Source organism: Drosophila subobscura, chromosome U, assembly GCF_008121235.1.
Source record: "Drosophila subobscura isolate 14011-0131.10 chromosome U, UCBerk_Dsub_1.0, whole genome shotgun sequence".
NCBI lineage: Eukaryota > Metazoa > Arthropoda > Insecta > Diptera > Drosophilidae > Drosophila > Drosophila subobscura.
The window spans coordinates 5,907,506-5,935,430 of record NC_048534.1 but is presented as its reverse complement, the minus strand read 5'-3'; the positions used below and the strand labels follow the sequence as shown (position 1 = coordinate 5,935,430).

At 40.6% G+C, this 27,925-nt stretch overlaps 2 protein-coding genes and 1 long non-coding RNA gene across 3 annotated transcripts in view; 2 read left to right on the top strand and 1 right to left on the bottom strand.

Annotated features, from left to right (window-relative positions):
* LOC117900060 (guanine nucleotide-binding protein subunit gamma-e) overlaps positions 1-22,930 on the top strand; it is a 40,567-nt gene extending 17,637 nt beyond the window's left edge. Inside the window, exon 3 of the mRNA XM_034810265.1 lies at positions 22,767-22,930. Within this exon, the coding sequence (XP_034666156.1) occupies positions 22,767-22,872 (106 nt within the window). The 3' untranslated portion in view covers positions 22,873-22,930. The remainder of the gene's footprint in view (positions 1-22,766) is intronic.
* On the bottom strand, positions 67-22,857 carry LOC117900061. Its single transcript, XR_004649263.1, has 4 exons — positions 22,746-22,857; positions 11,740-12,500; positions 11,416-11,683; positions 67-484 (listed from the first exon to the last, which is right to left on the bottom strand). It is a non-coding gene; the product is annotated as an uncharacterized LOC117900061 (long non-coding RNA).
* On the top strand, positions 22,873-27,427 carry LOC117901100 (transcriptional repressor NF-X1 homolog; the record flags this gene model as incomplete). The annotated part of the gene is made up of 1 exon (XM_034811728.1): positions 22,873-27,427. A coding segment is annotated over one exon (561 nt), but the record flags the coding sequence as incomplete, so codon positions are not given.
* Between the last annotated feature and the right edge of the window lie 498 nt (positions 27,428-27,925).

Genomic DNA, 27,925 nt, shown 5'->3' with positions numbered 1-27,925 from the left:
TCAGCGCAAAGTGAAATGAAAGTGAAAAGAAATACAGAAAAATACGAGAAATACTCCAACCAGCAAGCAATTCAGTGTTGTGTCTTTGATGTGCTGATAAGTGTTCTTATTTTCATTAAGAATTTCGCCCAAAAAGTGCCTTAAATATTTTCACAGCCCACACCTCAGGTACAAGAAGAGTGTGCCTCTGACTGTCTGTCTACATTTTGCTTGTTTGCTAAATATTTACATAAATATGAAGTTGTTTTCGGTTGTTTTGCTGCTGCACGGTGGTGGGTTCTTTTGTTTTTCTTCTTCGAAAAAGAGTCTCCTGGAGTTACTTCCACACATACACTCCGAAACCCCCACCGTATCTGTGTGTGTGCGCCTGCTTCCTGCCTTAGCCTGTCTCTGTGTGTGTGCGTGATTGTTTGTGTAGACAGCGACTAGACATGCGGCTCCGTTCGTTCGGCTTTTCCCCCTCATTCTCTGTGCTTCTCTTGCCCTGTTACAAGAGGAAAAGCGTCAAGTAAAATTCTCATTTTGCTACAAGAAATTACACAGGAAGCAAATTGTGAATGGTTTATACCCAGCATCCCAGCAACACAGAGATAAATAGAAAGAATAGAGAGAGAACTGCAGCAGAGAGAAAGAGCAAGAGCCGTCGGTAAATTGGTTTTTGCCGAATGAGAAAATTCCTATCCCGGCAATTAATGCTGAAGGTTGTCCCTTCCCTTTCATTCAGCAGGAAAACTCCTCTTTCATTATCAATTTACAGAAAGCAGAGCGGGAATATTGGACAGAGCTGGGTCCTTTGGGGAAGTTCTAAGGAAGAAACATTAAAGCGTTCCGAGTATTACTATAAAACTTCTTTGTCTTCCGATCAGAAGAACTTTCGAGTTCCAGTTGTTTTTGGGAACTTTACTCGAGGTTTTCCCCGCAGCTTAAAAGTCTGGAAGTGGAGGTGGAAGTGGCAGGGGAGAAGTCTTCTTCACAGTTTCAATTTCCTCTTAAAACTTTCAGCCTTTATTTCCGCTGCTACTTGTTCTAGTCTCTTTTAGCCATCGCTACAAGTTGCAAAATGTAAGACCAATGATGGAAAGTCTTCTTTATAAAGCATAGATTAGTACTGAGAACTTTTCATAAGCAAGCTACTTTTATGGCAAATAACTTTAATTTCAACAGAAGTTAGCGTTCACTTCATGCAGTCAAAAGCTACCCCCTTTTCTCTGAAAATTTAAAAATTCGTGAAAATACATTCAAAAATGCATTGGAATTCTCTTTACTGGGAAGCAACTTTAAAGATTCACTTTTTGGTAAAGTTTCCGTAGAAACTTGAACGTCTATCAGCCCACATTGCACTCCCACTTTATGTCTGGAAAATATTCAGTATTCATCTATCATCCAGGTACTGCCCATTTACTTGGAGCAACGTCCTGACCTGCAAGTCCTACTTGTGCAATGTTTTATTCAGAATGAGAGCATGAAACATTTCACATAAATCACAATTAATGCTGTGCCTCCCACCGTCCTCTGGCTTTGGCTCTGCCCCTGCTTCTGGCTTCCTCTCTAATGGCCAACTTTTAATTTAGCTTTCGACCCAAAGGCACACATTTATCCGTCGCTCACTCTCGCCGTCTCGGATTCCGTTTCTAATGTAATTTTTTAAATAAATACTTCCCAGATCAGAGCGAAAGAGAAAGATACAATAGAGATACGAGCAAGAGAGAAAGAGAGACACAGAGAGAGAGCGAGAAATGGAGACGATGGCGAGACCAACGCAGAGACATCCTCTGATTTAGTTAAACATTTAGTCAGCAGCTAATTATGAATAATTAATTGGCATGGCACTCTGTGTCGCCGCTTTCACTCTCTCTCACCCACTCTCTCCCCTTCCTTCTCTCTCTCTCTCTCTCTATTGCTGGTGTTGGCTCTCCATCTGTGACTTAATGTGCCTCGAAATGGGCTGCAAATTGTGTGAGTTGCTGGCCGCCGGCAACGGCATTCATAAATAATTTAACACCAGACTTTAGAGTCGGTTACCGCCGTCTCTACCCCGTTACCCAATTCACACCCAATTTTCAGTACTCCTCCCCTAGCCACTTCACTCTGTAACCACTGATTTGCCTGATTTTCAGCCGACACTCTGTTTATCAGTTTTGCAACACGTTGAAATAAGTTTAGAATTGGCTTTCGTCTCTACAATCGACTCTGCCACTCTCTCTGGGGATCTCTTTCTATTCCCATCAGTCTCTACTCTCTCTCTCTCTCCCTCTCTCTCTTTCAAAGCCTCTTTGCGAGTCTTTCATCGCTAATGAGTCACGTCAACTTTTCGTCTTTTTTGAAGGTGTTAATTAAAAATCTGCTGGAGAATGCCTTGCCTTAGAGATGCTGGAGAAACAGCTAGGGCTGCAGACAGCAAACAGTTTGGCACATAAAAGTGGCAAAATATTACGATTAAAATAACTAACAACTTTCATAGAAATAAGTAGAACAAATAAAAAGAGCCCAAAGCTGCACAACGATCCAAAACTAATCGTGAATTAAATGAGTAAATATTAAACAAAAAATGCACTCATAATTCAGTGAATATCAGTTACACCTCTTGTTGCAAATGGGAATTCCAATTAAATAATCCTCTCGTTTCTGGTTTTTCTTTGTGACGGTGAACGCAAAACCCAAATCTAATATTATTTCCATTTATGACACTGAAAACCTCAAAATCCGTTCGAATTCCAATTCCAAATCCAATTGGAAAGCTGTCCTCCCCCAACCGGCTGCAATAAATTAAACTTTTGATTATTGCAGAAAAAAACGTCGCGCTAAATTGGCATCAGAAAGTGGGTGTGGCATGTGTGTGCGGTATAAATGGAGCTTTTGGGGAATAAACGCCCCAGCAAATAATGAAATAACGAATCTAAAAGCTAAATTAAACCAATTTTGATGTCATGTGTTTTAGGGTTTTATTTTTTGTGGCTGAAGGGCTGCCATCAACTCAATTTCACGAAACATCAAACATTTCGTCACTTAATCAGGACACAAAACGAGGAAAATTAGACAGAAATAAGTCAGGGACACACGCAGGACATGCGGTAGATGGAGGGCGAGAGTAGATAGCCAGCCACTGCCTTCGACAGTTGTTGAAATTTTTCGAAAAATCAAGTCAATTAAATTTTGAGAGGCATATCAACGAGCGATCCATGATTGATGGGCTCCCAATTGCACCCGTGCGACCAAAAAGTGAGGCCCCAAAAGCGGACCCAAAGGACACGGACAGGGGGCCGGGAAAGGAGGCAGGGGGGTAAACTGTAGAATGTACTCGTTAAGTGCAGCAAACACCGCACATTACGGCGATTTGTTGCAGGCGACGTAACGACGAAATGGAGCCCAAAACCAACACAAAGATACCCCTTACCGACCTCATCCTGTCTCGATTGCACCAACCCATCAACCCATGATTGATTGACGTCCTTCCATGTTCTGCATGAGTCTGTGTGGGTATCTGTGTATGCGTATTCCTATCCTATCTGTGATGGCGTATGTACGGGCGACCACAGAAACCGTCGTGCGTGACAAGTTCTACCTATTTGGGGTCCGTTCCGTTCTGCTTCGTCCACGTCCACGTCCTGGACTCGGCCGCACCTTGGCTAGCCAATCGGGTGTCGTATACAAAATGCTGTATGCCTTGTGGCGCATACATCTCACCTTAATGTTGTGGCAAGGGGCTTAAAACTTTCCACACAACTCCGGGCACACGCTCATGCTCAGGTGGAGCAAAACTTTTTGCCCGTTCCCGAATGAATTTCCACTCCACTCGAAACTCCTTTCGTTGCACACTTTGCGGCGAATGTTGCATATAAATCTCGGCCTTGCCTCTTGCCCTTTCATTTATTTTGTTGCCCCTTATTCGCTCTTTCTCTCTCTCTCTCTCTCTCTCTCTCTCTCTCTCTCTCTCTCTCCGTGTGCCACAAAATATGGGAATCGCTTTGGCATTTCAAGCAGAAAATTATGTTACTTTTGTGGCTGCTGGTGCTACTGTCTGGGTTCCATCCTTTCTTGTTTCGTATAGTATTTTCTTTATGGCATTTCATATTTTACTGCCTCTCTCCCTACCCTTCCTGCGGTTTATTTAACGCTGCAGCCGCCTCTCTCTTTGTTGCATTTGGTTTTTGTGTTTTTATCTTTCAGGGTCGTGTATTTATTCGGGCTACATCCATCAAACATCCACTCATTCGCTGGGTTTATAACCAATTAAATCAACAGATTTATCGTCATACTCTATACATATTTTTGTACTTCTGTACATACGAGGATGTACAATATTTTTTCGAAATCTTTGGCCAATCAATTTTTGGATTGCACATAAATCAACGAACATTTTCTTTTTGGAGTATTCTCTTTGTTCATGTTCTTTATGGCTGACGATAAGAAATGATGGTCTGTTCTCCTTTCACTGGTTTAAAAAGTTTTCTCCATATAGAAAAAAATATCCCTTTAAGTGTTCCATTCAGCAGATTGCTGGCTCATTCTGCTGCTGTTCTGTCCCGTACAAAGGCGAAAAGTTTGCCAAGTCACTGGTTGCGATCTGTTTTCTTCCACAGTTTTCCCTTCTGGCTTTTCAGCTTTTCTGCTTTTTTGGCCAGTTGCCCGGCGCAAACGGGAGAGAACGTGAAGCTAGTTCACAAGTGCCAAGTGCTCGACAACAGCAACTTTGATTAACTTACCAGAAACGGAAATCCAGCAAGACAGAGCGAGAGCTGGAAAATCCTCCTCCCCACCCATTTTGCTGTTGCGCCCCATTAAACCCACACGGCTTTGAGACATTTGTAGCAACTTCCATGAGGGCGAGGGGAAAAGCATCCTGATCCCGGCATCTGCTTTGTTCCAGTGTAAATTGTGAAATTACTACGCATGCAAATTAATTGCCAGGACAGGCCACAGACGCGCAGCAGGAGCTGGTCTGACCTTTGTGCTCACCCGCCGCGACACAGAAGTGGATTAGCGGTTTATTCAATTTCATTTAAATGCAAAAACATTGCGCACAAAAGCCTCACAGCACAAGGATCAAATTAGGAACTTTTCTAACGAAACAAAAAAAAATTTAATACATTTTCATGAAAGAGATTCGAGGGATGGATAGGAATGGGGTTCTTACTTTAAAACTTTGTGATATTACAGTGCCGCCTAAAGAGGCACGAGAACTTTGATTGATTTTCATAAAGTTCTGATAAATTGAAGGCCTTTGGCTGGGCAAAGGAATTCCCCAGAGGAGATCCACAACCTACGCATCCCTGCCCGAAAATCAATTTCCCTTTCCATTCGGAGCACACACAAGTAAAAGTAGGAGAAGGGCCAGACTTAGCAAAGAAAATAAATTTCGTGAGCCCCTCCGAGGGCTCGAGCTCTCTGCTATGGAATATGACAAACACCTGCTGATTGCTTTATGACTACAGTACTTCCTCCCATGGAACCCAAAACAGTTCCACCTTCTGGTTCTGCCTTCTCCTATTCAGCGTCTTGGCAGCTATTTATGAGAGCTTTTCGCTTTTCATATTTTGCATACAGCCAAGCAGTTTCCTGCGTTGGCTCTTGGTTGTTGGCTGTTGTCGTGGCTGTTGACACATTTAATGCTGATTAATGGCTGTGCCATAAAGCATGCCACATATAAATGAATTGTAATGTGGCAGAGACCAGGGAGAGGCACATTCAAAGCGAATCAGAAATAAAACATAAATGGTCCCGAGTGCCATGTGAGTGGACAGACACACATTAATCTGCCATGAATTATGATGATTGGTGCCTAAATGTATGATTAGAGGCCCCTGACATAAGAGGTAAGAGGTTTGTGAAGATTGCTTCTATTTGCACTATATAAATTATAGAGCTTTGAAATCAACTCTACTTTGGCATTTGTTGGTGGTGAAATTCCAACATACTTTTGGCCTGCCAAATGCAGCCACAAAAGCCAATTTTCAATCGAACTCCAACGAATGCATTCGAATGCAGCCAAAGCCACCAAACCTACAACAATCCACCCACATAATGTTCGGCCAGAAACATTCAATTAGCGCCCAAAGCTGTGCTATAACTTCTTCCTGTCCCTCTCTCTCTCTCGGAGTCTCTGACTGCAGCCCCAGTCTCTGGGGCAGTAGCAGTCGTTGTTTCAGTGGCAGAGGCAGTATCTGTGGCTGTGAAAGCCAATTAAGCAGTTGTCTATTAGTAAGAAAACCCTCCAAATGCCAGGCTACGCCCCTGAAACTCTGTGTAGCTGCAATTACCACGACGCCAACCCACACTCCTTGTCGTTAGCCAGCAGCTCCTCCGTTGATTAGGAGGCCAATGATTGAACAATTGGTTGGCTCGAGGGACAAACCCTGGGACGTTAAATACCAAGAAGATGGCAAAAGGAAGCTAAGACTGCGATTATAATGATAATGAAAAAAAATTTGGCTGCACTCTTCATATTTACACTCTCTTATTTACATAAATAATAATTATGTTCGCTTGGCTAATTAAATCTCTTTATGTTGCACAACAATTAGTGTGGCAATTCAAGAGTACTCAAAAGCAAATGTCCAGTAAAAATTACACTTAATTAGTTGATGGATAACACAGAAGTATAAGTAGAGAGTGGGAGAACCTATAGGATAGGGATTACTGGCTATTAGGAGAGCCATAAGAAGACACATTCCACGGAATATATGTAAATGCTCCATCTACCTCCGAGTCGTGTGTAGTACACACAAATATTTCAAATATTTATGGCATTGTTTGTACATTATTATTGCCTGCTCCTGTGTTTTATTCTTTCACTTCTCTTTGCTCTTCGCGGGATCTTCGTCAGAGGTACTGTCGTACCTCTTTTTCTGTTATTAAAAACAGAAATTATGAACACATGTAAAGGGGAAAGCGACGCAAACGTTGACGCAAACGGGGGCACATGAGAGCACATGAATTGCCCTGGAAAATTGCAATGCTTTGGCGTTTCAATGCTGTATTCGATTTTCCTTTTTTTCCGCGTATTTTTTTTCCTACTGACACATGGCACGAGGAGAGAAAAATGTCGACGGCTGCCTGCCGTGTGTGTGTTCCAACAGAATTCACAGTGGCAGGAGGAGAGGCCCCATTGGATGGGACAGAAGTGGCAGCATCGGTATAAGGAGGAATGGCTGGCAGCATTGGTAGGGGACAGGAGAGAGTGGCATCATGAACAGCGAGGGGACACACATTATTGACATAGCTACAAACAATTTATGGACAAACAACGGTTACGTTACGTCTCGTTACCCCCCAGAATTCTCCAGTGCCATGCCCCCAGATCTTTCTCTCTCTCTCAACCACATCCAGGGAAGGTTGGGCTGTTGGCTGCTGCCGTAATTGAATTTTGTTGCATGCAGCAGCGCTCTCAGTTCGAGCAGGCGTCTTTCCCCTCTCGACGATTGCATTTTTGACAGCCAGCCCACAGCCCACACAGTTCGTGGCTTAAATAATAAATGAAATGACTTAATACCGTATTAAAGCATCAGGAGGTAGGCGCCGTGTCCCCGATCGTCTGAATGATGTACAAATCCCTTGGCATCTATGCGCCCCAACTATAGAATGTGCATACACTCGTGAACCACTCAACAGTACCGCACGGGTAACGCGGAAAGGTTTGAAAGTTGTTTTGTTTCATTGAATACTCTAGGGAATATCTTTTGGGTCGCTTCCGACGAATTTTTGTGTCGGTAATATGTGAGAATAAATGATGAGCAGTCTCTGGAGTTAATGGATGTACAGTTTTTTAGGATTAGCTTGAGAGTTGCGTGTTGAACAATGCCATTTCACAACACCCTAATTTAATTTAAAATTTTAACTAATTTCTGCAATATAATTTATATTAATCTAATGACTTTCTTCTTCTTTTTCAGGTAAGTATTTCTTTATCCTTTCGATTCTCAATTATTGTCAATTACTGAGTAAGTTTTAAACAGTTTAAGGTATTAAATCCTCCTAAAAATACGGGAATATTCATCGCTTTTTTTGCAGTTTCGATATGGGCCAACTTTTAAAGAGAACCCCTGACAACTCATTCTGTTTAATGTCATAGAACCATTCTCTATCCACTCATGAAACTACTGTATGGGAAAATTCCCTAAACCCTTTGAATATTTCTTTGCTCGACTGGCACATCTCTGGGTTTTTGTCCCTTCCGGTTCGCTCGGATTTTTCCTTCCTTCCTTTCTTTCAGTATTTTTCAGGCCTTCAATCTTTTTGGTTTTTTCAGTTTTTCGTTTTTTAATTTGTTAAATTGTGACTGGTGGCAGAAAAAAACAAAAAAAAGGCAAGGAAGGAAAGGATGGAAAAGTGGACCAAAGTTGCAGGCAGACAATGCCAGTGGCAACAAAGTGCCACATGAGTGGATAAGAGGGTGGGGCACTGTGGAACTGGCACTGGTGCCGAATGGGTGATTTTAATTTTAAGTGCAAGTGCCATGACTTTTGCCAGTCACTGTGTGTGAGACTTTCTACTGCGATGCAGCCTCCTCCTCCACATGGCATTGCCGCTTTTGCCGTTCACATTGCCGCTGCTGCCTTTTCGTTGCTGGCTTTTTCGTTTTCATTTGTGAAATTAAATTTTGCATACGTAATGGTCGACAGTCGACGGTTTGGGACGGGTCCTTTTGTCGGCGACTGTTACCCATCATGCCATCATGCATACTCGAGCCCTGCCTTGCCGTCGTCATGCATACATATGTGAGTGTCAGGCAGTTATTAGGAGCTGAAATGGCAAGACTTTCGTCCTGTTTCGACGTTCGTCCTGTTCTGCGTTCTGCTCTGAGTTCTGAGTGCCATGTGCCTGTAATTAAAACAACTTTTCTCGGTCTCTGTTTTTGTTTATAGCATCGTCTTGCTCATCCTTCCTTTTTGCTCATCAAAATGCTCGCCATAAAATCCCGGGCTGATGCTGGCTGTGGATGGGCTGCCTGTCTTCCTCCATCATTGTCCATAACAATGAGGCACTGTCGACGACACGCTGGCTCATAAAGCTTTACGACCAGGCCAAAACCACACACACACAGAGACAGACAGAGCGAAACACTCCCATGTGCCTGGGCCTGTCTCGATGTTGCCATTCATAGCCTTGGATGGCAAGGGATGAGATGGGGAGGTGGAATCGCTTTGTCTGCACAGGTGCTGGCCAGCACGACCCTACGTGGGGCTTTAAATTAAATTATTGGTTTATTTATGAAACGAAATGGTCATCAAATTGAGATTGTGATTGCAGATAATGTGCCAGCAGCACCAACAGGATATGCTGGCTGGGCTTTATAGCAATTGGCAGGAGGCATAAAAATGCAGAGATACGAGTATGGACACTGCCCCTCGATAGAGGCAGCTTTAAGTTGAAAAACGATTTACGAAAGTGCCTGGAATTTTCCGTTTAAGGAACAGCATTCTCCATGTATTTTCCATTGCATTTTTCAAACCAAAAGTTAGTTGGGCAAAGAGCAACCAAAGTGCAATTTCCCTTTCTCAAGTTCATTTCGACAATTGAAAAAAGCAATTTAGTAGGAATTTTCATTCGCCATTTCCTTCGTTTTCTCTATGCCCTGCGGCACTCTATACACTTTTTTTCGGTGACGTGGCCGCTCTTCCCCCTTGCTTCTTCTTTGGCCGCCGGCATTCATTAATTTACCGCAACATTCCCGGCATTTACCAACACTCAACCACAGGAAGAGAAAAGAGGAGACGACAGGACAAGTCTTCGTATCGACAACAGCAGCACAACACAACAGAGGGGACGCTGCAGGAGGAGCAATAGAAAATAGTAGCAGCGAGAGAGGAGGAAGGAAAAAGTTTTGCAACAAATGTCCAAAAGCCACTTAACGGCGAATTAGAGCGCAACAACAGCAACAACTGCAGAAGAGCGAGAGAGAGAATGAAAGGAGAAATTCGAGAGGGGGAGAGAGAGAATGAAAGGAGAACTGCGAGAGAGAGAGCATTGAGAGCAGCGACAACTAACTTACAAAAAAGTACAGTTAACGCTAAAAGGATACGCAAAACTTTTCAAGCGTGCAACCCAATAGCTTTCCACTTCTTCCGCCCAAAAAAAAAAACGCAAACCGCAGGATACCACCCACCCCGTTCCCCCTACTAGCCTTTTTCCTTCCTGCCTTCCTTCCATCGACTTCAAGTACAGTTGTGTACGCAGTTAATTGATGATGTCCCATACAATTGTAGCAACTTTTGGCTTTAGCCAAACAAATTGTAGCCTGTTTTCGGGACGGATAGCCACACACACACTCCACAGAGACAGAGGCGGACAGAATTAATTGTCACCGGGGTGAATTTGCATTGCAAACAATGAATACTCTGTCTGAGCAGCTTAAAATTGCATAACAAAGTGTGGAGCAGCATCATACACGACGAGCCACGGCCATCATTCAGTTTGCAAATTGCTTTTTCGGGGCTGGACAAGCCCCGTTCAGTTCTCCCGTCCCATCCCCGACAACCCATCCGAGCTGGCAATTTGTCAGCGGAATCATGCAAAAAACGCGAAGCAACGCCACGCCCTTTCACGCCTCTCCTTCTCGCCTTCTGCTGATGGAGCATGTTTCTTGGTGTTAAAGTTTAATTAAGTTTTGTGGCCTGATTAAATATGTAAATATTATTAACCCACAAAGAGAGAAAAGAGAGAGAGAGAGAGAGAGAGAGAGGTTGCTCTTTGTTCAGAGCTCATTAAGCTCAACTTAAACTATCAATCATCGGACTGTTTGGCTAACGTTGGACATATTTTTTGTTCCGCCTCAATTTATCAGTCAGCGACAGCGGCTGGCTGCAGGAAGATGCCTGAGCGGCCTTGGATGGTACAGTCTCTGCACTAAATCTTAGCTGGTCTTTGGATAACTGTTTTACAAATGAACCAATTAAACCTTAATCTGCTTCAAGTGCACATGTGTACATGTGTGTTGTGTATCCCTAGGCATTTTCCTACTTTATGCAAAAGTTTCCTTTCCGTTAATTAAGGCAACTTCCGATGGCCGATAATGAGCATTAAATATGCATTGCATTTGGCATCCAATTAGGGGAAACCCACTTCTGTATCTGTGTATCGATTGCAGCAGTTTTACAAATCCGCAGAAGATATCCACATGCTTATGGGACTTTTCACCCAGTTTCAATTGCAATGCAACGTTGGGGTCGTTTAATGAGCACAAGCACAACTGTACTTAGGTGCAGTCACGCGGCAAGCCAGAAGTCAGGCAATCCTGTCTGTAGTCAACGAGACAGAGAGACAGAGAGAGAGAGAGGGGGAGAGAGAGAGAGAGAGAGAGAGGGAGAGAGGGAGAGAGGGAGAGAGAGGGAGAGAGAGAGAGAGGGAGAGAGGGAGGGAGAGAGAGAGAGAGAGAGAGATCGGGAGAGAGACAATCTGTGTGCTGTAGCAACAGCATACCTTCAGCCATCCTGCAAATCAAATATGCAAATACATTGTAGGGTAAGAAGTGTGCATCGTGTACACGGCGCGGCAGGTGGCAACCCACAGCTCGACAAGTTTTTGATAGCAGGATATTTGCAATTTCTGGCATTAAATTTCCGCCTCAACATTCATTTCATCAGCATCAGCAGCAACAGGGCAGGCCATGGAGAAGGGAAGTGGCAGGACTATAAGCATTATGCATATGCATTATCCCGTTTCCTATAGTCAAGCAGCATACGTGTATCTGCAATTATCGAAGTGAGCTTCAGAGAATTAAGTGCTCAAAGTCGAAGGACTCACCTTTTTCCTACTACGAGGCGGGATGGGGTCTTGGGCGTGGGCGTCGTGCGTGCCTCGAATACTCAAGGAATTGGAAATCGGAAGGCAGCTCTCAAATGTATGCTAAGCTTTCTGTTTATGTATTTTATTTCTCCTCGGCAGAGAGAGGCTACATTTAAGTGTGTAGGAGACTGAAGGCTGCCGCCTCAAAGGCGCTTGGTTTCCAGGGGGTATTCATAGCTCAAATGACTTAAACGATACCTGGAAAATATTACTTTTTTTCTCTTTCTTTGCGAATTAGAGCTTTGCCATTTCGCCTTCAATTCGATTATCGTGCGTTAGGCATTGGCATTTTCATTCTGTCTGACACGTGTGTGGCCTCCTTCCTCGCTTCTGCAAACAAATGCCAACATCTTGCATTGATTTTCTAATAACAATTTTGTTGAATTTTGATTGGGAATTGAATTTCACGCTAAGGATGTGCTTAGGGGATTTAATTTTAAATAAGTAAATATTAGATGCTGAAGGTAGATAGATGTATGGAAACAAACCGACAATTTCTTTGGAAATTTGATATGAAATATTCTGTCATTAAAATACAGACTCCATCAAGAGCTTCAACAGTAAATATCTGAATTTCTAACTGGCATAAATTCCGCTTTTTATTTCCCCCCACCAGTTCCCGAGGGGCAATCGTCCGTCCAACCTTGAGAACTCTTTATTCTCACATTTTGCCACAACCCCATTGGGTGACCTCCTTCACATGAATTTCCATGTCTCACCTAAACAAAAAAGAGAAAAGAAAAAAGAAATAAAAAAAGAGTCTTCAACTTTTGCTCTTTCTGTTGCTTCTGCTGTTGACTTATTATCGTTTTATTTATATGTATGAATGTACATACATATATTCTCTCTCTGACCTTGCCACAGTCTACGTTATATGTCAGGTTTTTCTTTTTAGCTTTCAGTGCTCACTTTTTTTATTCATAAATATCCTTGCAGACCATGAAGAGTAGAGACCAGAGACCGCACTTGTCACACGTCATTTGATTTGCTACTTTTTTTTTCAAATGAACAAAATAGCAACAGCAATAGAAACAACAACAACCCAGTCCCAGGCCCAGACAAAACCTGAGGCAGAACTTTGACAAACACTTGACGACGATGTCGAGAACTCTGAATCGAGAGGAACTACTGAGAAGAAGAACTCGGTCTCAGGCTCGTCGGCTCAAGTGTTTTTTGCACAATTTCTTTTCAATTCAACAAAAGTGGACCGACGACCAGAAGGCCTTTCCTTTCCGTACCCGTACTAAACCAAAACCCAACCCAACCCTCTCTTTTGCCATGCTAAACATCTCTTTTTTGTGTTGCTTTTTGTTTTTAAGGTTTTCTCCATCCCTCCCCCTGGGGGCCACCAAGGGAGGGCTTCTCTATGTAGTTTTGTATGCATAGAACTTGCGGCTTTTGGCCGTCCATAGACCCTCCGACCTCCTAGAATCCTAGAGAATGAGTGGGTTGTCGGTGCGGGGCATGGGCATGGGTGTGGGAAAGATTTTGTCTTTTAGCCTGATTTGTTATTCATGAAAAGGCTGTAGGAAAAAGAGTGGGAGGAGAGCAGGCTGTCGGGTGTCGGGCTTTGGGGCCAAAAGAATGCGAATGGAGCCAAGGAAATGGTTAAGAAAATGCCGAGCACACTTCTGCGGTGTCGCCCAAGAGGAGAGTGGGCAAAAGAGGGTTAAGGATAGCGCATAATAAAGATGTTTCAGAGAGCAGAAAACTTTTGCATTAAGCACAGAGAACACAGGTTAAGACCAGAGGCCCCCACCATTCTTTTGGGCAACGATTAGCAAAACGTCTTTTTGCATTTTTGGGGGTCGTTGGTAGAATGAATCTCTGAATTCTGTGACATTGGCTAAGAATGAAAGAGTTTTCCGCACACATACAATACTGTTTTCTATTCCACTCAACAATTGTTCATGCAAACAATCAGTGAAGGTATCCGACATCTGCAAGCAGTCTTTCTCCCCATCTCTACGCTCACTCTCTGTTGACTTAGCTTTTAGCAATTCAATGCACAATTCAATGCTCCGTGATTCTGTGATTCGTTTGGTCTCTGATTTCAGCTTAGGAGCTGGCTGGCTCCCCAAACGTGAGCTCACTCCGTCGTTTTGCAGATTGCGTTCGGGTCAAGTGAAAGTTAACTAGTTCAAAATATTTATAAAGGTTTTTCTGAGCACAAATTTCCACAGAGAGTACACTGGGAAATGTTTGAGTACACTGTTTCTGGTGTTTACGGTGTTTCCGTTAGTATGCAAATGTCTCTCACTTTCTCCCTGTCTCTCTGCTTAACCTAATGTAATGCATCCACATATTTAATGTACACAACACAAGAGAGAGACTCCGAAGGGGGACAGACAAATGAGGCGACATTTGCATATCCCACATGCAATTTATTTATGCTAAATAGAAAAACAAGCAACGAGACAAAGGAATTTTATGCATATTTTGCAGCAGCAGCAAGCACCTGAAACTATGCAATGGACGGCTAAATAATGCGCATTAAAATGCAATTAGCTGGAACACAGAGCGAGCGCACAACAACAACAGCTACATTCAACAACGAACAACACACACACATATGTATATGCAAATGGTTGAGTAGGAGAAGACCCTCAATGTTGCCTGTGTGTGTCCATGTCTGTTGGTGGCTTCTTTCGCAAGCAGCGCTGCACTATGGGGCATTTGACCACTTTTTGTGGCATTAATTAATAACTTCCAAACGAAACATTATTTTTTGATTTAGTTTTTTGATATGAGTTTATAATAGTGAAAGGAAGGTATGTTGAAAAAATGAGCGTGGCACCGCCTTTTCTTCAGGGTAAAATCGAATTTTTATTTCATTTTTAAATTGAATTAAACAAATAATGATGGGAATATGTAAAGCAATGCCATATTAAACTAAAAAAGTTGTGCCCGGATTTTTAAAAATTTTAAAGTAGAAGATAATCGGATTTTTACATTGACTTCCTTGTATACGGCAAGCAGCTTCTTTTCTTTAATTTGTTGAATGTTGGACACAATAGCACTGCACGTCAGTGCAGATATACTGGAAATGTCTCAACGTTATTATAATTGCACGATTTAGCACGAATTGATCCAACCTGCACAGTTTTTTACGATTTGTTTCAATTTTTCCGTGGAATTGTTCAATTTAATCGACAAACCGTGAAAAAAAGTTCTTCAAAGGGTCTACAAATATCCCTTATCGGTCTCATAGCTAGTGACAGGTATTACCACTTAAATGCAATGCAAATCGACATCTTCTTCCACAACTTTCTTCTTCACTGAGTTTAACATTGCAAACAACTCCGAATTTCCAAACTTTAGGTTATGTAACGAAAACTTAAATATCTCCGAAGACGCAGAAAAGCGCAAGAAAAAGTAACATAAATTGGATTAAGAATTGAAAACTCTACAATATCTATGCAGTTTATTGCTTCCGGCGGGAACCGAACACTTTGTAAGTCTATTCAAAGACAAATTTTCGTCATAAATATGGACTTGTTAAAAACTAGCCATTAAACATATTATGAGGTTAATTTTTTTAATTTCAAACTCACAAACAACTTTTTAATACCTGTCTGAATCAAGAATGTTGTAAAAAATTTACTTAAATTGGTAAATTTAGCAATTTTTGCACTTTAAACTTCATAAAAAATATCAGTTTTCCGATAACTTTATATTGTTCGTAGCAAACAGCTGACTTTAACAGCTGTTATCTTAACAGTGGTGCGCACTGTTAATTTTCTGGGTATGTAACATTACGGACTGATGTTATCCCTATGAATATCCGTTAAAAAAATATTACTTTTTTGACTTTTGACAAATGAGTTTCGGCCAGGAAAAGTGGTCAAATGCCCCATAGTGCGCTGCTTCAAGTGCCATTTGGGGGTTTGTTCTGCTTTCTGCTTGGTTTCTGTGTGTGTGTTTGTGTTTTTGCTGTGCCGCTTAAAAGTGTGCTAAATTTAGCAGAAGGCCGCGCCCCACACCAACACCTCTACACCTCCACATCCACCGCTGAGAGAGAGACATAAAGAGAGCTGTGTAATGAGCTAGAAATTAGTTTATGACGAAGGTCGTCCGCAGACCAGCGCCAAAGTAGGCCGTAGCAGAAGTGGCAACAGTTTTTTGGGTGCAAACAATTATAATGGGCTTGAAATTAAATGTTCAGCTTTTCATTGCTGTCATATGCGCGAGAAAGATAAGCAACAAGGCAAGGCAAGGCGAAGCTTCACATACCCTAAAATTATCATTCGATTTCCATCATCCTTAGATGATTGGAGGTCTGAAAGTCGTTGAATTGCCAACTTCAGCCCAAAATCGTAATACCCCCTCTACCAGGTTACAAACACCCACAAACACACTCAAGAAACCCTGACATGTGGCTGAGGCATTTTGTTTACCCAAGCAGAATATGAAATTTATGTATCATGGCATGGCATCGGGATGGGTTGGCATGGTGATGGGTGGAGTGTTTCTGTTAAGCTCTCGGCTTTTGGCAGAGAGCAGAGAATTCTAATTTTGCAACAGCTTCTGGAACCGGGGGTATCTATAAGTATACTTTTAACATCCACAGCTTGCCGGTTGCCGCTTGCTCCATTCCCCAGCAGCTATCGATAAATAAGGTTCCTTTTTTTCCACAGAAAAGAGTGCGTATGATTGTGAGTATCTGTATATGTGAGTGCTTGTCCGCATATGTGAGTGTGTGCGGTTGTCATAAATCAACATTTACATCGTGTTTATGTTTTTTTTTGTGTGCCTGACAGACCGGAAAAGGTAACAGACTTCGAAAGGTGAAATGATTGCTTGAATGGAAATGGTGAACTGGGGTCTGGTGTGGGGGGCTAAATGTTGCTTTGGCATTTAATTATAGATTGTGTGTGCGTGTGTCCCCCAACCACATTCCATTCTTTTGTCCTTAGATTGATGTAGGACTAAGTGGGGAAATATTTCAAACAAAAACTTACGTCATTAAAGCATATAATGGGAAATTGGCGTGAAACGAATGTGGATTTGATTAACAATAATGAAAGGAAACATTCGAACGATAGCTATTCCTCATGATTTCATTTAATACACTATTTATATCTGTTAGAGTCAATCTTCATTTCATGTCTTGCAAACCTGAAAGATGTTTTCCAAACCAGAAAACATTAATTTAGCTAACCCTAAAAGCAAAATGTTGTCAGACTTGATGATGATGATGATGTTGCCTGTTAAGGAAGTGCGTCCAAATGACATTTCATTTCATCTGAAGCAGCAATCTTCTATGCACCATTATAGAGGCAGTACAGAGGCGGAGTGAACCCTGTTTTGGTAGCCACTCTGGGGAATTCTTGTCTACGCCCCTGACATTTGGCCCTGACTGTGACTCTGACTGGAGGAAAGCTATTAGCCCATAAAAGCACAGCGGTGGCCATGCGGTTGGAATGAAAATCAGTCTATGGCACTCTCCCTCTTTTTCCCACTCTCTCTCTCTCACTCTCTTTCTCTCTGTATGAAATTAACGATTTCTGAATTAGTTTTCAATGTGTTCGACGCCACTGAATGGCAAGTGGAGTGCACACTCTACCTTTTACTCTTTGCCTTACACGGTTTGCCTTGATGTCGAATTGAAGTGCTCAAATTAAATGCAGATGTCGAATAAAAGTTTTTTCATGTCCCTCTGGTATTTCATATATTTTTACGCTCGTATCCGTACTCTTACTCATGCTCATACATTCGTTTCCATTTCCATTACCCACTTCAGTTATGGGGAAAGTTGTAGAAAATGAGGAAAAACTCTTCACAGATGCTAATGAGATCATACGAATTTATGAGAGAGTCTGTGAAGGAGTCTGTGGACGTTTATTTATGTGGATGGTATAATTTTGAAGAAGGTGGTGTTGGAGGAGTAAATAGGGTATATTTCATTTGTACACAAAGCTGATGGAAACCTTTCCGGCCCCATAAATATATATATACAGCTGTGAAAAAAATAATAGCACCACCACCACAAGCAATTTTCAAATAGTTGCCCAACTCACATTTTTAACTTTAAGGAAACTTTAAGCACATTTTTAGAAAGGGAAGACTCTTACAAATCTGGGAACAACAAAAAAAATCACATTTTTTGTAAGGCTTTTAAGTTATTTAAGGAACTTTAGTGAAACTCGTAAAATTAGGCGAAAAAAATAATAGCACCACTTTTGAAAAATGGATTTAAAATTTAAAAAATGACCAACAAGTAATGAATTTCTTAGTTAACACTTTTGAACTATTAATTCTAAATCAATATTTATCATTCAAGATTTAGTTCAGTGTCCTATTTTGGCAACATCAGCTGCGCAGCGTCTTGGCATGGAATCCACTAAGTCCAGGCATAGCTTTTGAGGAGCTTTGGACCAGGACTCTTAAATTTGTTCTCAAATTAATCCGACAGTGGTTGGTTTGGAATCAGCAACTGCCTTCTGGACGTCGGACCACAGATTTTCGATCGGTTTTATGTCAGGCGACTGTGCAGGCCACTTTAACACGTTCAGTGTTGGCCCCGAACCATTCCTTTGCTTTCATGCTGGGGCTATTTTCCGTTTGAAAGACCCATACGAGTGGAATTTCGTATTCTGCAAAGGGTAGCATTACTGTCTCCATGAAATTCAAGGACACGTGCTGATCCATGATGGTTTATAGTCAATGTATTGGCCCTACTTCATAGTAAGAGAAGCAGGCCCATACCATTAAATTCAACCTTTTATTTTTAATGGTTTTCTTTGGTGTACTGGTGTTCCTTGAACGTCTTAAGTATGATCGAGATCCCTTTTCAGTAAATAAAACACTTTTTTACTCATCTGACATTAAAATTTATGCTCCATTATAGGGATGTCCAATTGGCATGCTCCCCTTGCAAACATCATGTGCTTAGTAATTTGTCTGGCGTTTAAAAGTGCGATTTTTTTTTTTGGGCAGCAGGCTTTTTAGGCTATGTTGTCTAAGATATTTCCAAACTTTCTAGCCCGTCGCTTTTATTTTAAGCTCTTTTTTTTAAGCTCAATAGCAGGCTTGAAGGGAACCTTCTTGCTCTCGCGAATCAGCCTTTTGACCCTAAAAGGGGTCATAGATCGTTTTCATCCACGTGTTTTACACTTTTCTTCATAGTTTAAGGCGTTTTTAATCATTTTATTAAAACTGCCTACCAATTGACCAAATTCTCTGTAAGTTTTTACGTCAAACATAAATTTTTTGCAAGTGTCGCGCTTTTTCGCATTTCAGAGCTTTCCACGTATTATTGTATTGATTATTATTAGCTTTTATGATAGAAACAATGAAATATTAGTTTAAACTAATAAATACGTGGTTTATAGAAAGTCAATTCCGCGAAATTACGGATATTCACTTAAAATAGTGCTAACGGTGCTATTATTTTTTTCGCCATATTCGTGGTATTTTTTCTTAAAGTTCAAAAAAAAAATATAAAGACAGAATTTTGAAGAAAGGCAACACTTTGTTTGTTAATGGAGAATACTTAACTATATGAAAAAACTAAAAATTTAGAAAAATCGCAACAGTAATTGCTTTTTTTTTGTCTAAGAACAAAATGTGTTGTAGTGGTGCTATTATTTTTTTCGCAACTGTATATATATATGTATATTCTTGATCAGCGTCGATAGAGCCATGATTGTCTGTCCGTCTTGTTTGCCGGCTAGTTCTCAGAGACTATAAGAGCTAAAGCCACCGAATTTGGCCTCCAGACTGATGTATGCTAACATTGTTACAAGTGTATTTCAAAATTAGACCCAGCCCCCTTCCGCCCACTCAAAGGGCAAAAACTCCAACAGCCACAATTTTGAAGATAAAAAGGAAGGACTATAGGGAAGGACTACATCTATCAGATCCCGAAATTGGGATCTTATTGGATCATTATTATAGCCAGAATGAAGAAATTAATTTGCAGTGGCTATCCCTTTTTTTATTTTTTTTGGCACATTCTCTGATTTCACACTCTGTTTCGTGCAGTGTGTCGGTCTAGGGTAGGGGGGCGAGCTGCAATAGCGTGTTGGCGTGAGAGTGATGTATATATAGATGACAGATGAAGAAAAAATGAAAATATAAAAAAAAACCCTCTAAGGTACAGATGTACTACCGAGTACCGGGTATAAAAGTTGTGACGCGTAAGAAGTGTCTCACACGTCCCTTCTCGTTTTAATTCGGTTCATTATATGAATATGTTGATCTTACGACTAGTTCCAAGGAAAGCCTCTTAGTTGTATAGCATGTATAGCAACGCTAGCCCAAAGGATTTGGAGAATATTGCAAGCGGAGCTGGACGCGCTCTCTCACCTTTGCGGGTCAGAGACTGGCAGGCAAGGGCAGTGGCAGTGGGTGGAAACTCTGGCTAAATAAAGATCCAACGTCATCATAACAACTTTGTTTACGACGCCTCGAACTGGCCTTGACTGCAGAACCGAATACCGAATCCCGAACTCTGGAACCCTACCAAAAAGAAACCTTTGGCCTTTTGTTTGCCCCTAAACAAATGGAGACGAGAAGAGCACAGAAAGCAGAGTATACGAGTATTTCCTAAGCTTTGTGGAATTTCATTTTTATGTTTGTGTATAAGGCACGGAGAGAGGTACAGAAACCGCAAAGTCATAAGCCCATTAGCCCATGGGATGGGCCCCATAGGCGGATGGTGGGGTACGGGGCATAGGCGGGTGGTTTTCCCCCCGGCTGAGGCATTGTTTTAGGCATTATTTGTCCCTGGTGCTGCGTCTACTCTGCCTCTTGCTCTGTTGATGCGGAAAATGAGCAAGGAAATAGAGAAAATCCGCACACACACAGAGAGACTGAGAGAGGGCCGGGATAACGACACCGAAGCCACAAGGACGTCGTGAGCGGAGACGACAAGGTCTTGTTAGGTTAAATTATGCATAAATGCCACGCCCACACCCCCACTACAGGCATACATATGTATACATACACCTTGGCATTTGATAATTGCGAGAGCAGAGAGCCAGACCAGAATCCAGCAACCAGAAACTGGAAACAGAAACAGGCAGCATCAATCATCACGCCCAGAATATAGGGGCTGTGACTCTCAGTAATTCAAAACAAACAAGAAGAATATTGTGGGGATTTAGAGACTAAAAATTGAGGATACCATATTGACCTTCTTATATTAAGTGTCCTTAAGGAGTGGGAAACGGTCCCTTCCTTACAAAAATACTATACTTTAAATCCTCCTAGAAGTACTCTCAAGTACCTCCTGCCAATACCTCATTTAAATACCCCCAAATAAGAGCTCTATGCGTAATGGAAATCATTTGAATATTCAAAACTTCGAAAACATCAAAGAAACCGTACAGAAGCTGTTAAGCAATTTTTGTGGTCTAATAAAAGCACCCACAGAATGGACTCAGAAAATAAAATTATATTTTTCATCCAAGAAAAGCTTCTAAGGGAGCTAGCTGCAACATTTGGCCAACGAGCGCCAAATATTTGCCCAATAAATAATAAGCAAAAGCCGCAGAATTTGGCCGCATCTGGTATTTTGCTTCTTGGCCAGAGAGCAAGTGCACAAATCGAACAAATTGAAGCATGAAAGTATTTACAGGAATACATACATATGTATGTACATATATGAAAGGAAGGAAAAATCACACACACATAAACATTTTGGGATGGGGGTTTTCCATGCTGCACTTATATTTCAATCGTTGTGGAAATTGCTTGTTCAATAGCCAAGAGCATTGTTTGTATCTAATGCATGTGTAGTGGACAGTTTCTATGCTTTATGAATTTCCAGATAAATACAAGATTGATAAATATTCTACTGCTGCTTTCTTTGATTCATTTACTTGGTAACTGTTTGCGTGAAAAGTTTCTTCTTCCCCCACAACAGTAGTTCAGATGATTTGTTCACTTTTCATTTGGAAACTTTTCAGGATTTATATTAACAATAAAGTTCGAGGGAAACTTGCCCAAAAAGTAACCTCCAAGGAGGATTGAAATTGAAATGCAAAACTCGTGCTCCGGCAACTGTCGTTTCGACTGTCTATTGCAGAAGTACAGTCCTCAGTCCTCTACAGTAACCCCCTTAAATAAATAAATAAATTCTTTGCAAAAATTGAACAAAAATAAAAAGGAAGATGTACAAAAAGAAAGAGGAAAATGTACAAAATGTTTTGTCTTGGGCAGAAGTAACGAAAGCAGCAGGAACAGTAAGAGATACAAATATACGAGAGGACAGACAGACAGTCAGTCGGAGGAGCAAAACAAGGAATAGGGCAAAAGACAAATGCAAACGACAGGACAACCATTTTTATGGCCCCAAAGGATAAATGTATTACAACAACAACAGCTACAGCTGGAAAATGTATATGCAAACGAAAGGAATAGGGCGTGGCGTTCAGGATGGGGTTATCCGCGGGGCGTGAGCAGCTTAGAACGTTCGTTTTTTTTTACTTTTTGCTCATGGCGCGTATAAAGCGTTCAAACATTTTTAATGTCCATCTGCGTGAGGATTAGCATAAAATCCGCTATCCGTTGGCCCGACCTCTCTCTGCATTCTCTACCGAAACGTGAGGTATAACTTTATGTCCGCTTAGGTTCAAGTACGGGTCAGGGATGGATGTATGTGTATTTATATACATACCTTTCGAATGTCTTGATTTATCTGCTAAAGCTTACACATACATTTTATGGTCTTTAAAGTATGAGATTACCAAATGAAAATGTTGGCCGTTCAAATGGAATAAGTTAAAAGGAAAGCGATACAATTTATAAGCCCGCTGTAGGAGGGTGTAATGGGGGAATCAGAGAACTGACTGGAAAATCTTTACTCTTTGAGACTCTTCCTATTTATTTCACATAAATTAAGTCTTTAAAGTTAGTTCCTTTGCTTTAAGAACGGAGTAAGGGCACTCTATCTCTTATATTTTACAAACTATTTCAACCACTATATTTTCTTTGCTAATATATAATTATTCACTTACCACTTCTCTCTTTTTGCACAGAATGCGGTCGTTCATTGAGGAGAATGAGAAGAACGATCCGTTGATTAATGCTCCGGATAAGAAGAACAATCCGTGGGCTGAAAAAGGCAAATGCGTTATTATGTAATATTATCGTAAACCACAGAAATACCGTAATACCTATGATAACCAGCCAAATAACACCAGTAATAATAATAATAATGCAACAACAACAAGAAGAACCCATTCTACAACAACAACAAATCCAACTGCAACTGCACCAACAACAGCAGCTGCAACAGATCAACAACAATACCAGTACATAAATCCCACAACCGACAGCAATCGATGTAGCAGCCATAGAGATGATTCCCCGGATGATTCCTCCTCTTCCATTCGCCGAAATGATGATGATGATGTTGATGATGATACCCGAGATCTTATCCCCGTAGAGTTGCAACAGCAGCAGCATTACAACAACAACTATTACTACTACTACAACTACAATCTGAGCTATGTGCCCGAGGATTGTGCCCCGGGAGGCAGCAGGCGTCCGAGTCGCCTCCAACAGCTAAAGCGTCGCACGCAGCACGAGCTGCAGCAGTGGCCAATGCTGATGCAGCTGCTGCTGCTGGTCCTCTGGCTGAATGCCCGCTTCTGGCGAATCGTCGACGAGCAGGTTACGTACCGACGAAGGCGATGGCATTGAGATTTGGGGAGCAGCGAGATCGAAGAAGCGCAGCGGATCGGAGCAGAGCAGACCTGGGTGCTGCTAATGGTGTTGCTTGGGTATGAGATCCGATCTATGCTTAAGTTGAATCAAAAATTATGCCCAAAATCTCTTTCAAATCTCATCTCAATAAAATTAATCAAAACTTAGGCTGCAAAATATAGTCAAAGCAAAATCAAATGCAACACAGACAGAGATACCCACATCCCGAGAGAGATAGAGCGCAGAAACAACAACAACATCAACAACAAACTACAAGAACAACAACAATAGCGATTGCACTCGCTGCTCGTTACATTCTGCTCACGCACGCACTCGTTGCATCATCGCGATTGCTCTCGTCCACATTGTGACTCTGTCGTCTCGTCTCGACTCGTTTCTGTCTCGTCGTCTTATGCTCGTCTTACAATTTTTCCTCTCTCTCTCTATATCTCTCAATCGTTCATCTTTCTCTTTTTCTAGCTATCGTTCCCTAGTACAACTATCTTTATTGCTATTTCAGTTCCAATTGCATGACATATACATTATTAGTCGTTTTCTTTTGATATCGCTATATATTTTCCTCTGTTCTACCACACCTTCTCCACCAATGCAAATCCACATCAATCATCATCGCATCATCCCAAACATCCACCACCCAAAAATCAAAATATTTCCCACACTAGTCGACAAAAAACAACGCTAACTCAATCATATCAATTCATGAGACAAAAAATGATGTCAAAGCCTCGATAAATGTGACCCACCCACATCATTCTGTAGAAGAGAAGCCTTAGCACCCGCCTCCCAAAAAAAATCCCATTTTATGTTATCCAGCGAAACCGAAGAACAAAAGATCTTCTATGCACTTTAATCCAAAGGTTTCCCCGCCCTAAGCTTGCCTAAGAATCAAAACTGAAACTAAACTTAAAACTATCCCAAAAGCAAAAGTAAAGGCAAAAGCAGAAGAAAATAACAAGAAGAGAAGAAGTAGAATCGTATTTAGAGTAGCGCTTTTTGATTTATTTGGTAGCCAGGCAAACGCTAACCGAAAACAGCAATTTCAATTGTGTTTCTCAACATAAAATATAAAATACATATAAACTATGGATACTATAATTTTATATACAACATACATACTATAGGGGTATAAATTTAAAGGCAGACGCTGTAGATGATGATTACTCTATCGATGATTAAGCTTTAGTTCTAACAAGAGATATGTTAACTTATGATTATCTAGCGACAATTATTATATACGCAACATACAACAACACACAACAATTACACACTAAAGAAAGATACACTTGAAACAATACGAAGAACAGCTAAAAAACCGAATTGAAGTAGTAGAAGAACCCATGATATTTATACGAGTATATGGATCATAGTAAAAACAAAAAAAAATAAAACGATTAGCGAGAAATATTTTAGTGAACAAATCCAAAAAGTCAGCTGAAACTTTATATGTTTAAATGCGAAACTGCAAAATGGACTTGAAAGAAGAACAAAGAAGAGGAAAAACAACTATATTATATTATATATTATTAACTATTATTACGAGTATAAACGATATTGAGAGGGCGAGCCCCAAAGGCCGACCAACAAACAACAAACAAAATAAGGCGCTGTTCAGCTAATCGAAAAAATATATAGTGAAAATCGTTTACGTTTAATAAAATACTAAGTTCAGCTTACCGCTACGCGAATATGATTTCCGATTTACAAACTTAGGGATGATATATGATTACAGCATTAGAAGGATGAAGTAGTAGAAGAAAAACAAAAGACAACAATCAGAACACCCCACATACATACATTCCACAGACACAACATATTCCACACACTACGAGGCTACCACTGAGGTTGCCCCAAGATGAAATATAGTTAAGGGAACACTCGAATGGGTGGAGAAAAACTCTCTGAGAGGAAAAACATATGAAATAATCCAAAAATATATAGCACATTTAATGTTAATCTTAAGTTGAGGAACAAACAAAAAAGTAGAGAAAATTCAGCAGAGAGCGTAACATTAATTATACGAGTAAGTAAGTCGCGCAAAAGACACCAGCAAACATAGGAAGCCGAAAGGTAATCAACCTGCAAAATAAGCAGCAAAACGAAGTGAAACGAAACGAAGATGCAGAAGGGGAAGCAAAGTCACCAAATAATTAAGGAAACACTTCAACGAGAAGCAGATGAGCGATGATGAGGATGAAATGGAGCGAGTGCACTCCCAGCGCGTGCTCCTAACGAGTGGAGGAGGAAATACACATAAATAGCAAAAAAAATAACTCAATAGAAAAAACACACAGATGCTTAGTGGTAAATCTTAAGAACGAAAACAATCTGCAATCAAACTAGAGAACGAAAGATCGAGGGAAACCGAAATCGAATGCTAAGCGAAGCTACATCGAAACACACACACCTTTGGCGGAAGCACAAAGTAGCATTCTGCTACCAAGAAGAACGATGCAAAAATCCAGCAAAAGTGTTTCGAACTCGAGGCCGAAGCTAAAGCACATACACAAAAAACTAAATTAAGGTATTGGTGGTTACAAAAATATTATATTTGTATAACTCTAATTGATGTTAGAAAGAGACGATGCTGGAATAACGATATAATCAAAAAGGCCCGAGGTTTGCCAATGACTCGCTGTGATCCAGCTGCATTGCCAGACCTCACAGACAGGAAGAAGATTGGCATAGGGAACATGTCTGGCAGCATTGCTGCTGCATGTTCTGTATCCATCTTGCGGGTGTACACGTCTGTTTATTGGAAGTTGAAATCAAATCAAATTATATGAAATTACGAATATATATATATATGTGTGTGTAGTGTTGTACTTGAGAGTGCAATCGAGTGTCGTGCCACAGACTCAGGCTCTTGAAGGCTGAGAAGCGTTTAAAATAATTCCAGATAGTAGTTTTCCGGGGTCTGACTGTACACGTCGCTCAAGAGCGCATTAAGCACGCCGAGTATCCGGGCACGGAGTCCCGGGGAAACGGGTGTGAGGGTGCCACGAAAATTGAACGATTAAACAATCGGCCAAAGGATTGATCTTTTTTGAGAAGAGAAGTCTCCTTCGATGATGTCCATGTCATACGATTTCCACGAAGCCAGGAATGAGTCTGTGGCACGAACACCGCTTGTTTTCCCTCACCAAAATGTACTCACACTTTCGTCAGTATTTAATCGACTAAATCGTTAATTAACATTCAAAATAAATACAATTAATTATGGGAAAGTAACTTGAGAAGTGCAACTTTAATGGAAGCGACCGAAAAGGAAAGGGAAATGGTTAATTTTAGTAATTTTTCCAGAAAGTTATATAAACTATATATATAAATGTTAACGTAAATAATCAGAAAGCCAATTCTTGATCGGAATTAGTAGATCGAATCGGGAATTCAATTAAAATCTCGATAGATCTATAGGTTGATAGATGAGACGCGCAAACAGGTGCCAAACGGTTCGATAGACAGAAAAGGTTCTGACACGAGCAAATCTTTTGGGCATATGCCGGGAAAAAGTAAAAGAAAAACGTATTAAATATAAAGATCACACGATTCTCTAGGCCGTAAGTTGATGTTACAACAGAGTTCATTGAAAAAGCCTTTAAATATTATATGGCATACCAGATTATTATGGATTAAACCAGCATTAACTATATATAAACCTACATATATATGATATGAAATATGATATCGATACAACAATATATTGCAAGTATTCAAAAATTCATTGAACAAAAAAACCTAAAAGAAACTTTTATTGTTACAAATTTAGGTATAAGTCACGTAACAGATAAGATATTTGGACATATAGGTTACGATTCTTACGATATATATACATAAACGATTAACAATAAAATGATTGATTCTTAAACTTGTCGAATTGCGAACTCAGACAAACAAACAAAATGCACGGTGCCGCACAACATCCACAGGCTAAACCAGAAACCAAAAGATACCAAATACAAAAAAAAAACAACCCAACAAAACAATTATAATTTAGTCAAAGAAAAAAAATCTAAAGAAAAATCTAGCTAGTAAGTGAATTTTAACGCAGCAAAACAAAACAAAAACACAACAACAAGAAACGAAAGACAAAACTACACGAAAAGATAGGTCAAAAGACATAGGAAGAAGAAAGTGGCAGAAATTAGGAGAATTCACCAAGAATGAAGGCAAACCAAAAGCAAAAAAAGAAAACACGAAAACTCAAAATAGTATGATATAAACGAACATGTATTTAGCTGTTAACAAAAACAAAAAAAAAAACTACTAAACAAATGGAAAACCCAAAATACCAAAACTGAAAAACCACAAAAACCAAAGCATAAGTATGATTATCATTAAAGGAACTTCTCTAAATAAAAAGTAAACTTTGAAAATCCTTAGCGGAGAAAAACTACCCTCTCTCTCTATAAAAAAAAAAAAAAACAAAAAACAAAAAACCAACAAAAATATTGTCGTTTGTGTTTTATTT